The 14175-nt window shown below is 42.0% G+C and overlaps 1 protein-coding gene across 1 annotated transcript; it reads left to right on the top strand.

Moving 5' to 3' along the window:
* Positions 1-713: 713 nt before the first annotated feature.
* Positions 714-2545, top strand: LOC135233678 (coiled-coil domain-containing protein 106-like). Its single transcript, XM_064297482.1, has 3 exons — positions 714-729; positions 1002-1214; positions 2226-2545. The coding sequence occupies exons 1-3, from the start codon at positions 714-716 to the stop codon at positions 2540-2542; spliced, it is 546 nt and encodes a 181-aa protein (XP_064153552.1). The 3' UTR covers positions 2543-2545.
* Positions 2546-14175: the final 11630 nt, after the last annotated feature.

Here is a 14175-nt window from a genome sequence, read left to right as displayed (position 1 = left end):
GGTAATAGAGGAGGGTTAATTCAAACAGTGATCATTCTCACATGACTTGGGAATCTGCGGGAAGTCATAGGCTACACCAAAATGTTCGGTGCGCACTGTACGTTCAGGGAACGCTCCAATAAGTAAAATTTAGGGGTTGAGGGTTGAGGGATTGCGGAAGATACTCCATTGTAATATTATGGGTGAATTTGTGCCGATTGCACTAAAGGCAGTTCAGCGAAAGCAAAAGAAACAGGGTCGATATAAACAAGTGGCATTAACAAACAGAATTTCTGAATGTATTACCTTTTTGAAGGAAGATTGGCTCAGGAATTGCAGAGATATCCATCAATATGCGACAATATTTTAAACCACATTCACCGCAATGCAAATGATGTGCTGGCAGTCATTTGAGCTTTAAGGGGCACATGCCTCCTCAGTGTTAATGGGCATGACGCCACTGAATACAACCACAATGTTTACCATGAATGTGATATAACGGAAGTCATAAGCAATGGTAATTGTCATAGCAGTTGCTATAGCGCTTAAAGCTGTGACATTTAATGTCACCTACTATGCTAATTGTAACACAAATAGCAAAAAAATTGTATGTGACATTAGCTATCATAGCTTTCTTGTAAGAATTGCCATGACAATTACAGATAAATGCGGAATGACCGTGTTAGATCATTTGTAATTGGATGTTATTAGTTGCTTATAACATTTTCTGCCTTATGACGGAGGATTCAAGTAAAGGGTTACCAGATATTCTATGTAGACCTAAGTGTGTTTTGTACCGTAAATTGCTAGGCACACATTGTGTGATATCCTGTGACAACTTTACAGCCACAGGAGGAAGCACACCTTTTTGGTTAGGTGATGAAATAGCTGAGAAGTTTCCAAGTAAACAAAAAAAGTTTTAAAAAGTCTTCGTCGGGTCATTGACAACTTTAGGGCAACAACACACAATTTACAGCCACAAACCACATGTCTGTTTGTTTTTTATTTTTGCTCTGCATTAGATAAGAAGAAAAGCAGTGCCAAGGCATCATCTGTGTCATTCAAGGCAGCCTCATCCTCCTCTTCATCTTCCTCGTCCTCCTCCTCTTCGTCCTCTGAGGATGAGAGAAAGAAAGTGAAGAAACACAAGAAGGATAAGAAAAAGAAGAAGCTGAATAGGAAGAAAGGGAAAAAAGAGAAGATGAGAGGGAATGAAACAACATTCGGACAGAGAGGTAAATATGGGCTGTAGAAATTATGTGTCTTTGGGAGCTGTGACTACAAAAACCTGGGCTGGTATTACTGGTTTAAAGGGTTAGTTTGGAATTTTGGACATAGATTCTTATTGCCAACTTACCTGGAATGTTGTCGATTGATGGATACCATTTTCAGCTCAATCCATGCTGTTCTTGGTTTAGAACGTCCAGCTGTAGCTAATGCTATGTTATCTATCTATGCTATCCTATGTTCTCTGTTGTTGTCCCCCACGATCGGGGAAGGGACTATGGATCGGTCTCTGTACCTCCATCCGTTTGTCTTTCTGTCTGTCGCGTGATATCTCAGACACCACTGGTCCGATTTCGATGAAACTTGGGGGAATGATGCATCTTGACACTGTGCCCCAGCATTTATTAAAGTTGTGAGAATGTTATCCAAATATTGTGAGATTATGAGGTTGTTTGACGCCTGAGATTAACACAACCGGGTGTGTGTACGTAATGTGTGTGTGTGGAGGGGGGGGGGGAGCCCAATACTGTCCCCCACAATGGAAAAGAGGGGTAGATTATAATTGCTGCTACTTTATAATTGTCACTGATAAAGCCAGGGGGTGACTGCATTATTTGTGGGGGACGACATGTTCACTGTTGCCTTGTTGTTATTGTGATCCACTGGTGCCGGCACTACTTCCTCGCAGGTAACGCTACAAGGTATTGCTCTGTGGTGACAAATACACCAATGCGTACAAGGGTAACTCAAATGTGAACATGAACTGCACAGACCTCTAAGGTTTAAGGGAATATATGACCCAATTGCAGGTACACAATGTGAAAAAATAGACTAAAGGTGCACACGGAAAATGTACATATACGCCTGTGGTGGGAAAAATGCACCGCTTCTGTGTTTGGTGGAAATAAACCCTCAGTTAGACTAACAACAGAAGAGCAGTGTAGCTATTTGCTAGGCTTTGTTTTGTAACAATATGATTTCATATTTCATTTATCTTTGTTTTCTCTTTTCAATTGTAGCGGTAAATGCACAGCAAGTCTTGAAAAGATACCAGAAGGTCTTACACGAATACAGGAGAGGGAAGAACTTGAGATCTGCCTACAAGGCTGTCAGTGTGGACAGGAACACAGTGGTGGCCAGTGCTCCGATCGCTGAGCTTGCCATTGTGTCTCCAGCGAAGTATGACAAACTCCTACAAGGCCATTCCAGACAGCAGAAGCTGCAGACTTTTGCCATGAAATGTTCAGACGCAATAAGCAACGACACTCCACTGTTGTCTGAGGTTGATAATTTGAAAAAAAAAAGGAAACTTCTCCCCATAATTAAGAGAAAGTAAAAAGTAAAGAAATGGTGGGAGTGGGTGGGTGGGGGGCTTTTGTTTGGTAAGGTGATATAAGTAAACATTGTTCAAGTAAATGTTGTGTTGAGGAGGGGAATCTCATCCTTACCTGTGTGTGTTTTTTTTGTTTTTGTTTTTTGGGGTTTTTTTGGGGGGGGTGGTGGGTGGCCAGCGCTTGATTGGCAATACGTAATTTGTGGTTGTGTTTAGGAGGATCTCATGTTTGAACACTTGTCATGGGGAGGGGTGGGGGTTGTGTTTAGAGCTCCACCAATACATTGGTTCAAAAAAGGGAATCTCATGTTTGTGTTTATCTGAACAATTGGGGCTATATTGTTGGAGATCAAGTTTTAGGTTAAATTCTTTAACCAATTTCTTGCAATAAATTTCTATTTATTTCTATTTTCATCATTCTGTCGTCACTTTTTGATGTCACTCTTAGCTTGCTCATCCTTTGGTCCTGTTTAGACACAAAGAAGGAATGGATCCCAAAGCTGTCTACAAGACAGAAAACGGCATCGTAACCTTAATTAATGTTTATAGATTGTTATTTGCAGGACTGGACTGGGACAAAAAATAGGCCCTATCATTTTTGGCTCAGACCGGCCCACCGCAATCGGTCGGACACTGCCCATCAGAACAACATCCTCGCAGACCGTTCAATATGTATATGATGCATATCTAACCATTTGCCAAACCCCCTACAGAGCGGAGTGTTATGGACAAGTCAAGTATACCAATGCAAGTGGAGCAGTGTACTCACTCACTCTTGATCTCCATTTAACGCAAATGCATCAGAATCATCATCATTTAGAAATGAGATCGCATTGATATATGATCGTGATTTTTTTACAACGAATCGTGCAGCCCTATTCTATACATTTATTTATTATTTCCTTGCAAACTTAGGCTACTTCTCCTGCCTCCTCATTCGTAGACTACTTGCTCGCGCTGACTAGTCTCGACATGCACCTCTCTCTCGCTCCTCTGCTCACACCTCTGATAGTGTAGTAGTGATGTGTCCCGAGTGTTTCCATTTTTGCCATAAGAATTTGAGAATACAAGGTGTTATTGTTCATTCTGTTAAAATATTCAAAGAAAATAAAAAGCCCAAAAGCATTTTTGATCGACTTGTTTATGTATGAATCTTATTAAACCCGCCCCATATTAGACAAACGGTTGTGACTGGCCCGCCATATCTCAGGACGAGAGAAATTAGTTTAATAGCCTGAGTGACCAGACTGATCTGCAGAGCGAAATTAAATGTGTTTTAGGCAATGTATTATCAGAGGCAGAAGAACCACAGTACAATATTTTTAGCTCATCAAGGAAAACACAAGAGAGCTAAGCTAACAACAGTGCATAACAGTGTAGATTTATAACTTTTTTTTATGAATGTTTAACAAATAATTTGTTAAGCATGAAAAATGAAGACATGTCTAGTAATTGCTTAGTGTTAAATATCAAATAATTTCTACATTATTAACTAATATTATTTAATGTTGAACAAATAATTTACAAGTAATGTTGATGTGTCATAAATCATCTACAGATAATTTGTGAATATTAAACTAGTATAATAACAAATGTATATAAATGATTTGTTAATGATTAGTCAATTATTAACTGATAGTTTATAAATGCATCTATAAATCACTTTTAAATGTTTAATTAACTTAATAACAAATTATGTATTAATCATTTACAAATGTATATAAATGATTTGTTAATGATTTGTCAATTATTAACTTATAGTTTATAAATGACTTATAACTGATCGTTATTATAAAGTGTTACCGCAAAAAAGTTTCCAGAACAGGAGAACAGTGCTGCATAATCAGTGTCACATCTTTACACCAGCCGCTGTTAGTATAAAAACAAATACCTCCACCTTTAATTTTGCCGGAGAGCTCTGTGTCGCGATCCGCTCTGAACAGCTGAAAGCCTGCCAGCTGCAGCGCAGAGTCCGGTATCGATTCACACAGCCAAGTTTCCGTGAAGCACAAAACGGAAGATGAAGAAAAGTCTCTGTTCTTCCCCACCAGTAGCTTTATTTCATCTAGTTTGTTGCACAGTGATCGCACGTTAGAGAGAAATATTCCCAGTAACAGAGTGCGTAGACCGCGTCTGCGGAAACGCACGAGCGCACCGGCACGTTTCCCTCTCCTCAGGCGTTTCACTGCGTGAACAAAGGTGAGCACGCCTTTGACCAAAATGTCCAGTAATTCCACAGATGGGATGAGGAAGTTGGAAAATAAATCCGCAGAAGTTGTTTCCCTGATGTTCAAGAGGTCTTCTCTGGTGAAAGAGCTCCGGGTACTGTCGCAAAACACTTTAAAAACAAAACAAGACAGGACAATGCGCACCAACACACCGAAGCAGCCATCCGCGGCGCCATTTTCACTACTACTTCAGTGGGCAGCTGCCTCTTTTGTGCTGCGCCCGGGGACCAACTCCAGTTCTAAGGCAAGTGCCTTGGCACCTGCAGGATCACACCTAACATGTCTTTGAGTGTGGGAGGAAACTGGAGTACCCGGAGTAAACCCACGCGAACACGGGGAGAACATGCAAACTCTGCACAGAATGCCGAGATTCGAACCCACAACCATCCGCAATAATGTAATGCAATGTTATACAGTGTATGTAAGATAACCTGTATCACTTATCTAAATAGACTGATATTGACTTACATATAGCACAACACAAGGTAAGAGTAGCCTACTAGCTGACTGAAGCATACTGGCATGGTGCCATTTTGATATGAGCTATCAATCACTCATATTGCACATCAAACTTAGTAATCATAATCAACAAAGATGTAAGAGCAATATATCAGTCTACATTTGACATACCGAGAATGCTACCAAAGGCATGGAACGTAGAAGATTGAAGCGGATTGTAACAGGCAAGTGAAGACAAAAAACCATGAGGCTGTCCTGCTCACAATTAACTTCCCTAACTGAGTCACATGGTACAAAGGGTCACATGGTACGAAAGGTCACATGCTTAAATGCATACACTGATGTTATACAAACTACTGCCAGCAAGGGGAGATAAATCAAACTAAAGGAAAATAATGTCCATGATGGGGACAGAACACCCCCCACCTGATATCCATAGATACCACCTATTCTCTTAGCTCCTGAAGAACAGGGTTTGAAAGTCACTACTTGCTCTTGTAGTCTTCTTTGGAGAGTAGGAGGACTAAGTCCGTGACAGGCCTTAGGAAGAGCTTGGTTCCATCTTGTCTAGAGATCTTGATCTCTACGTTGCGGACCTTCCCATCTTTGCTCAGGAATACCTTAGTGACCAATGCCATTAGCCATTCATTCCTCTTGGCTTGGGAGTCTTTCATGAGAACAATGCTTCCAGCCTCGATGTTTGGCTTGATGGAATAGCACTTATTCCACGTCTGCAGCATTGAAAGGTACTGCTTCCTCCATTTGTTCCAGAAAGCATCTGCAAGGAATTGAACCTGACGCTAGTGCTGCTTGTAAAGATTTTTGGTGTCAAATTCGCCAGGAGGAGCTGGGAAGGTACCTATCTTCTGTGTGAGGGTAGCAGGGGTAAGCATAATTGGATCCTCAGGATCAGTGGATATTGGACCCAAGGGTCTTGCGTTTATGATAGCCGCTACTTCTGCCAGAAGAGTTGTGAGAGCCTCATGAGTGAGCCTTGAGGATCCTTCCTGCTGGAACATGGAATCCATGATTCTGTGGACTATGCCTACCATCCTCTCCCATGCACCACCCATATGAGATGAGTAAGGTGGGTTAAATGTCCATGTGCAACCCTGTTCAGATAAGTACCTCTCCACACAGACAAGGAACCTTGAGCTCCTTTCAGGCCCAAATGAAATTGGTGCCTCTATCCGAGTGGATATGCTTCACTGGACCACGAAAGGAGATGAACCATCTGAGGGCATTCACAAAGCTTGATGTATCCAAGGACTCAATGACCTCAAAGTGCACCGCCCTGATACTCAGACAGGTAAAGATCACTGCCTAATGCTTGTTGTTGGAGCGGCCACCACTTGTGCGCCTTGCGAGAACTAACATTAGTGAAGGGAGGCTCAATGCCTAGCCTATCTGCAGGTAAGTTGGCCATTTTCTGGGCTTGGAATGTGCCACGAAGTTTGCGGCAGGTGACACATTTATAGATGATGCTGCTCACATGCCTTCTCACTCCAACTATCCACAGGCTAGCAGTGCAAATAGCACCCTCTGTAAAGAGGCGCACTTGATGACGGGTCTGTTCATGGTAGTGGCGCACAAGTAACTTTGCAATGTGGTGGCTCCCGGGAATTATTAGAGGGTTCTTTTCATTGTGCTCCAATTTTGCCTCTGTATATGGCCTCCAACTCTCATTAAGCCGTTTTCATCAATGAATGGATCCAGTTTCTTGAGAGTGCTGTCTTTAGGGATTTCTTCCTGGTTCCTTAGGCACTCAAGCTCTGTGGCATAGGTTTCCTGCTGCACCATGCAAATAATGAGAACTTTAGACTGAGAGAGCTCATCCACTCTGTATACCGTCTGGCAGTAATGCCAGCCTTTGCATTTACTTAGTCCTAATGACAATGCTTTCTTGAAAAGTCGAGCCACGTGGATCAAACGGGTGACAGCACGAGTCAATGACTTCCAGCTGGAAAACTTCTCGAAGCATTGTGATCCAAGCTGTGCATTTGAGGCAGTGGTGCTCAGTGTAGAGACTTGAGGCCAAACTTCTGGATCCATTCCTGGGTTTGCAATTTCAAAGATCTTCCTTAGGAAGACTCTGTTCAGGATTTGTCAAAAATGCTAGCTCCGTCAGCCATGTGGTGTCCTTTAGAAGAGCTGCGGGAACGGTTCTCGTAGCATGGTCTGTGGGCTTGAGCTTGGTAGGGACATGATGCCGCTGTTCAGGTCGTGTTGATCTTTGTATGCGTTGGACTCTATTGCCGACTTAGACGTAGAACCGTCTAGTCTTGTTGTAGATGTAACTTAACACGACCTTGCTGTCTGTGTAGAAACTTGTGGCATCCATGTCAACATGGATTTCTGAAGTGACAAGCTCGACTAACTCTACTGCTAATACCGCAGCACACAGCTCCAACCTCGGTATTGTGTGTTCTGGTTGTGGTGCGAGTTTTGCCTTACCTAGAACGAACCCTGCGTGGTGTTCTCCTTTGACATCAGTGACTTTGATATAGGCGACTGCAGCTATTGCTTTGATTGACGCATCGCAGAAGATAAAAAGCTCTCGCTGTTGAACCCCAGAAAGGGAGACTGGTGCATATGTTCTTGGGATTTGAAGACTTTCAAGATCTTCCAGGGAGTCTCTCCATGCCGTCCACAGCTCCACTTTGTCACGTGGTAATGGGGAGTCCCAGTCACCCGCTCACGGAGTATAGCTTTGCCTTGAATGGTAACCGGAGCAACAAATCCCAGAGGATTGTATAAGCTGTTTACTGTCGATAGGACACCCCGTGAACGTGTCTGTCTGCAGGTCCCTATTGAGTCCTAGGCTATGTTGCCTTAGCAACGTGTCTGTGCTGAGCTCCAGATCCTTCAGGTTGTTTGCATAGTCTTGTGAGAGGAAGGATTTCATTACCTCACTGCTGTTTGACGCAATCTTATGCAACCTGAGGTTCGAGCAGGCGAGCATGTCCTGTGTTCTTTTCAGCAAGCTGATGGCAGCTTCTTCGGAGGGCAGTGACTTCAGGCCATCATCCACATAGAAATCCCGATCTATGAACTGTTTGACATCCAACCCGAAGTCAGCCTCACCATCTTGCGCCGAACACTTAAGATCGTAGATGGCAACAGCTGGAGAGAAGTTGTTGCCGAAGATGTGCACTTTCATGCGGTACTCAATGATGTCCTTGTTGAGGTCGTTATCCAAACCAAAGGAATCTCAAGAAGTTCCTATCCTCCTCTCTGACCAGGAAAGAGTGGAACATTTGCTTTATGTCCGCTGTAACCGCGATGGACTCTTTTCTGAAGCAAATCAGGACTCTGAGAAGGGTGTTGTTAAGGTCTGGACCTGTTAAGACATCATGCAGCGAAACTCCTTCGTATTAGGTGCTGGAATCGAATACTACTGTCATGGTTCTGTGTTTTCCTGTCTGTGTTTCCCTTGTTGGGCCGCCAGATGGCGGCACTTGTGTCCTGCTCCCCCCTGTTAATTGTATTATTGTCTCGTTATTCTATCATTGTTCCCACCTGTGTCTTGTTATCCCCTCCTTTTCTGGTTTGATTGTTTTTTGAGCTCACCTGTGTCTTGTTACCCCCCTGTCTATTTAAGTTCTTTGTTCCCTTGACTCGGGTGCTGGTTCCTTGTGTTTGTTTCCTACTTGTGTTTGTTTGACTTACATGTATCTGCCTGCCTGTGTTTTTGACCTGCTTGTGTGTGTGACTGTGTTTCCGCCTGTTAGTTCCTGCCTGGTTTCTGTCCTACCTGTGTTCTGCTCTGTGTGTGTTTTGAATTTTGAGTTTTCTGTTTTGTGTTTTTTGGTAGTGCCCTGCGTGGCCTTTTGGTTTCCTGTTTTTTTTGTCCCCTGTCATGTAAGTAAAGTCTTTGTTAATTTTCCCTTTTTGAGTTTGTGTTTTTTTTCCCTCTGCGTTTGGGTCCCCCCTACCCGTTACGTGACAACTACACAAATCTGTCCTGGTTTTTTTGGGTGGGACACGCCAAAGGTCGGAAGGTACCAATGTTCCTCTTCTTCCCTCAGAGGAGGAGCAATCTCTGCATGGTTATTTTCAAATATTTTTTCCATGAATGAAAGGAAGTGGTCTCTCATCTCCGGTTTTCTGTCAAAGGAGTGCAGAGAGCCGTTTTAGTGCCTGTGCTCGATTGTCGGGAAGGCTGTACCTCTGTGTCCTGAAGGGGAGAGGAACAGCAGGGGTAGCATCAGCAGGGGTACTTTCATCCTCCTCGCCATGCTCTATGGCAGGGTCTGTGGTCTTTGCGATCCAGGGTGGAGGTCCAGGATGTAAGGCTGTGTTGTGACCTTCACTCTCACACTCTGAGCATTTGACACTCACCTTGCAGTTTCTGGCAAAATGTGATGTTGATATGCAACATCTGTAACAGATCCCATTTTCCTTAAAGAAGGCCTTTCGATCTTCAAGAGATTTCTCTCTGAAACCGCAACATCTTTGGAGAGGGTGAGGCTTCCTATGTATGGGGCACTGCCTGCCAGGCTCCTCAGTTTTATTTTGGGTTCTTTCAGCATTGGAGGGGGAAGATATTTCAGTTTTATGGACTGAAATAGGTGTCCTCCGATTGCTGTGCTTGAGGACAGGCCTTTCTGAGTTAGACAGGGCAGTGTTGAATATGGTGAGATCAAAACTAGGGTCATTCCTAGTCATTGCTTGGTGGCAGACAAAGTCCACAAAAAAGGAAAATGGTGGAAATGGACCTCTGTTTTGTTGTTTGTAACTGGTGCCTTCACTTACCCATCTCTCTTGCAGGCTGTAAGGTAATTTTTGTGCGATGGGGTTGACGCCGCATGAGGTATCTAGAAAGGCGAGGCCCAGTAGATCTCCCTCAGCCTTGGCAGAAAGAACCTCCATCAACAGATCACCCAGCTCTCTCAACTTCTGAAAATCCTTGTTAGATATCCTGGGGAACCCGTCAAGTCTCTTGAAGAGTGCGCTCTCTATGGCCTCTGGTGAACCATAACAGTACTCCAGTCTTTTCCACGCAATTCTAAGCCCTCTTTCAGGTTGGTTTACATTAGCCGCTTTTCCACTGTAGGGCCGAACCATTACCAGGGCCACTCCGTGCCGTTCCACGCTGCTCAGTACTCGTGGGAACGATTACGGTTTCTGTTTCCACCTTCAGGCTGCTAAAACCAGGACTAGGAAGTATCTAGTGAGGACAGCAAGTGACGCGGTGGACAGCGACGGCGTCCCGTTGTGAATGTAATATGCGCCAGTTGTTGTCATCGCTCCCCATACTGTTTTGCTTTTGTTATGTTATGTTTCGTTGGCTGACGAAACGGACGAGGATTCTGTGTATTTTGGTCTGTTTTTGGTTTTTCTTTTTAGCGTATCCTCCACTGACCATCACTGTTGCATGCATTCAAAAAACTACTAACTAACGCTTACATTACAGTGTGAAATATCCACATTATATAATACCACTAACCTATTTAAAGACTCTCAATCCAAAAATAACGTGTATAACTGAAATATTTTGAGCAGTAATACTTACATGGCAATGATGAAATTTTATCTGTGTTCAGACAGAGACAGTAAATCAACGAGTTCAGTCCGCTTCTGTTTTGCTCCAGAAAACGATGTCAGATAGGTCCATCAGCAAATATACGGCTTAGCTATGCCCAGAAGTCTTCAATAATAATAGTATTTTCCAAGAAATTATGAAGAATCGTTAACAACGTTTCGTTAGGTGCAGTGTCTTAATGCGTAAGTGAATGCGATGATAAGAACACTTCCGGTTACGCTGACCTATAAAACGCTATTCCAAAAGCAAAATTAGACATGTTATACATCGTTAGAAAGCTTATACTCTCACCTACTGAATAAATGAATTGTCAATCAAGCCAGTCTGTAGTAAAAATGGCGACAACGCCGTAAACAACACGTGTGGTATTAGACACAGCTATTTTGGAAGGTACCCAAGCATCACAAATGCGCGTGTATTTCACAAACGGATTGTCCAAGACAATATATGACCACTTGGTCTCACAAGGTAAATCTCTACGCGTAAAACCAATGGTAAGGTTATGTAGCCTATTTATTCAATATTTAGTCCCAGATATTGACTGTAGAATGACATGGTATCATTTTTAAAACTTTGTCCCGTTTATTTCGTTATTCATTCAGTGAGCAGCGTTTTCACTGCTGTATATCTTATGGCTATTGTCAGGTTTATCTTGTTGCTATGACGGTAAATGGTAAATGGTAAATGGACTGCATTTATATAGCGCTTTTCGCCAAAGCGCTTTACAATTGATGCCTCTCATTCGCCAGAGCAGTTAGGGATTAGGTGTCTTGCTCAAGGACACTTTGACATGCCCAGGGCGGGGTTTGAACCGGCAACCCTCCAACTGCCAGACAATCGGTCTTACCTCCTGAGCTATGTCGCCCCTTTGTGAGGGAATACAATTTTTGATTGGCATTTTTATTTATATTAGCTTCTCCACTGACCTAGCTTACGGAAGAGGACATGAAGAGACCGTATGTGGAGTCACAAAACTGACGTAATGTGAAACCAATCAGTGATTAAGCCTGCCCACCCGAGCGGTTCTGCTGCACTGAGCACAGTTGTCTAACCATGCCGAAAATATTGTGCTGGGCACGGTTTGTAATCGTTCCACGCCAAACCGTTTCCAGGTGGAAACACCATTGGAACCGTTCCTCTCCATGCTCAGAACCGTTCGGCCCTGCAGTGGAAAAGGGGCTATTAACTGCCCTGATTCGCCTCGCATGTCCAGCAGACTAATTTCCTAGCCATTTGACTAAGAAGTCCATCTCCTCGCCAGCTGATAGGTCTAAGCCTCTGATTGCATTAAGGAATGAAGCTCACCAGGCTCTGAAGCTTTCTGGGCGATCGTCAAATTGTAAGAGTCCTGTGCTGACAAGTTCGCAGCGAGCGAAGAACCTCACAAAGTTTGTCATGCTTTGACTCTCATGTGGATTGCCTGATAATGCAGTGCTGTAGTGTGGAGCTGGTGGATGGTTGCGGTCATTGAGTCCTCCTGTCCTGATCCAACCATCATCCTGTCTCTCTTCAGCAGGATAGGTCCGATCTGTTCTAAGTTCCACCTTTACTGGCTGGTGTGTAGGGACATTATTCTGGAGGGGGGTGTTATCATCATTCTCTTGGTTTTACCAACTTGAATTTTTTACAGTGTACTTATTGCATGTTTATACATTGTTTCCTTGTTTTGAACATAGTAAAACCCATATTTTAATAGGGAATCACTGTAGATATAATGGGAAATTCCATAACATAACTGCGTAATACCCTAAATCTACAGAGATTATGTTTAAATATAGCTATTGTTCATGTATTTTGACATACAATGCTTAGTTTTCCATTGTCCAATTAATTTTTTAACATTACAATTCTCTGAAATGACTAAGTAATACTGTAAATGTGCAGAAATTCCTTTTTGATTAAAAGTACATAGTCTGTGTTTATACATTTTCATAGTTTTTTTACTTGGAGAAACCACTGTAGGTAGACGGGGCAGTTTCATAAAGTAACTAAATTTACAGAGACTGGCCTTAAATGTAGCTATTTTTCATATACTATGCTTGTTTTTCCATTGTCCAATGAACTTTTAAAAATATAATAGTTCTCTAAAATGACTGATTAATACTGTAAATGTGCAGATATTTGTCTTAGATTTTTTGCACTTATTGTGTTTTTATACGTTATTTATTAGTTATCGAACATGAAAAAACAATAATTTAATAGGAAATTACTGTAGATAGACTGGGTTTCATAAGTAACTAATAAATGCCTTTGCTTTGCTGCCAGATTTTTTACTGATTTGTTTTTCTGTTTTTTTTTTTTTTTTTGCATGGTACTTCACAAATAAATTAGAAAAATGTGTTTTCTTTGTGTAATTATTAACCCAGATTCAGATCTGTAATGTTTGCAAATACTACTATTGTTGCTTTATAAATTTTCCTCAAAACGAAGCACAGTGCTGGATTTGCAAACTGTAATCACCCTCAACATTTTTTTTTCTTTAATTATAAATCTGCCACTCAGACTCATATATATTGTTGTCCTTTTCTGTCCTCAGGAGTTGGCAAAACCTTCCCCAAACAGCTCATAATCCAAGGGTAGTTCAAAGGAATAAAAAAGCAGGATTAATCTATTGTATTCATACTATGTCTATTCCCCAGCAATGTTTATGCCACAGCATTAATGTCTAATAGCAGCTGTACTTGTAGCATTAACATTTCCCTCAAGGAGATATGCTGTCAGACCCTGGTGCAAGGGACTGCACAGTCTGTGCATGTCACAGAAATTGTGATTCAGTAATTTACAGTGGAGTGCTGTTAGTATGACAAGCTTCAACTTGACCACCCTTCAACACAGGGCAGAGATGCCATGTCAAACACTATCATATAAACATTCATATAAACAAACTGCTGACTGCTCTTCACATCAAATTGCTATGATTGTCTGATTACACGTAGTTCACTGATTACACATAGTTGCTCCACCAATTTAGGTTTCCATGAAGCAATACCTTTCCATCAATAACACACAATTACAGGAATATGACTATGTGAATCCTTCCATCTGTTTATTTTAATTTACATGTGTTCCCCTTTACAAAAGGGTGTTTGTCCTTCCATATTGTTCAGGGTGTCCTTCTATGTCACCAGAACATCCATACCATGATAAGCTGTTTTTAAGTTTAGGATAGCTATAAACAGAGAAACTATTTTCAGATGGGTTACAGCAAGCCATAGTTAGATTTTTTTTTTAAATTTTTAAATGTGTGTCAAGTATTTAAGTTAAAAAAATTTTTTTTTATAAGGCAATAAAATATTATCAAACACTGATCTGCAGGTTTAATTATACGATGGTAAAGCCTAGCTTATGTTGTTTTCTTTTGTGTTTAGTCTAATGGCTACTGCATGGGACAACCCTAGACACAA

The sequence above is a fragment of the Anguilla rostrata genome, chromosome 10 (genome assembly GCF_018555375.3).
Source record: "Anguilla rostrata isolate EN2019 chromosome 10, ASM1855537v3, whole genome shotgun sequence".
Lineage (NCBI taxonomy): Eukaryota > Metazoa > Chordata > Actinopteri > Anguilliformes > Anguillidae > Anguilla > Anguilla rostrata.
The sequence above is the reverse complement of the archived record's forward strand: the minus strand, read 5'-3'. Positions and strand labels throughout refer to the sequence as shown.